The sequence below is a fragment of the Mesitornis unicolor genome, unplaced genomic scaffold (assembly GCF_000695765.1).
Source record: "Mesitornis unicolor isolate BGI_N332 unplaced genomic scaffold, ASM69576v1 scaffold39278, whole genome shotgun sequence".
Lineage (NCBI taxonomy): Eukaryota > Metazoa > Chordata > Aves > Mesitornithiformes > Mesitornithidae > Mesitornis > Mesitornis unicolor.
Window position 1 is genome coordinate 850 of NW_010200477.1, and position 762 is coordinate 1611.

The window sequence follows — 762 nt, forward strand, 5'->3', positions numbered from 1 at the left end:
AGTACCACGCTGTGGCAGAGCTTCAGCTTCAGCAACGCCACCAAAATCAAAGCCGGGCTCACCTTCACGCTGACCGTGGAGGCCTCCAACGTCTTCACGGTGCAGAAAGGACGCAACGAATCCAACACCCGCCGGGAACACGTGGAGGTGCAGCTGCCGGCCAAGATCCCCCCGCGCACGGTGCTCAGAATCCAGGTCCTGCGGAAGGAGGTGACGCTCTCCATCCCAGTCTTGCTCACCATCACCCAAAACGAAGCCGTTCGTACTGAGATGGGCGAGTACCGCAGCGTCTCGGGTACCAACATCAGTGCCCACTACAGCTTGAAGCCTTTGCCTGCTGCAGGAATGGAGCAGGCAGCCACTAAGGGGACAGAGACGGCACCCGGCACCGGGATGCAGCTGTAGCTGTGGGGCCCGTGGGGACAAGAGTGGTGCGGGACCTGCCTTGCCTCTTAGGTGTCACAAATAAACCCCCCTCCCCAACCGCTTGGGTCTGCTGCTGCTGGGGCTGGGTTGGGAGTGTGGGAACTGGAGGGCACACCAGGCTGGAGGAGCCAGGGGACACTGGGCTTGTGGGGACAAGAGGCTGTAGAAGGGACATCATGTTTTTGGGGGAGGCACTTGGGGAGGCTGAGGGACACCGCACTGGGAGACTCAGGGGACACTGGGCTGGCTTGATCCCACACGCTGGGAAAACTGGAGACACATCGGGCTGTGGGGACAGGGGGACCGGGGGACGCTGCGCTGGCGGGAGGGGCACCG

General features: G+C 62.7%; 1 protein-coding gene across 1 annotated transcript in view; it reads left to right on the forward strand.

The window, feature by feature from the left end:
* Positions 1 to 405, forward strand: part of LOC104544804 (epidermal differentiation-specific protein-like) — a 1096-nt gene extending 691 nt beyond the window's left edge. Inside the window, 1 exon segment of the mRNA XM_010189772.1 lies at positions 3 to 405. Within this exon segment, the coding sequence (XP_010188074.1) occupies positions 3 to 405 (403 nt within the window).
* The last annotated feature ends 357 nt before the right edge of the window (positions 406 to 762 follow it).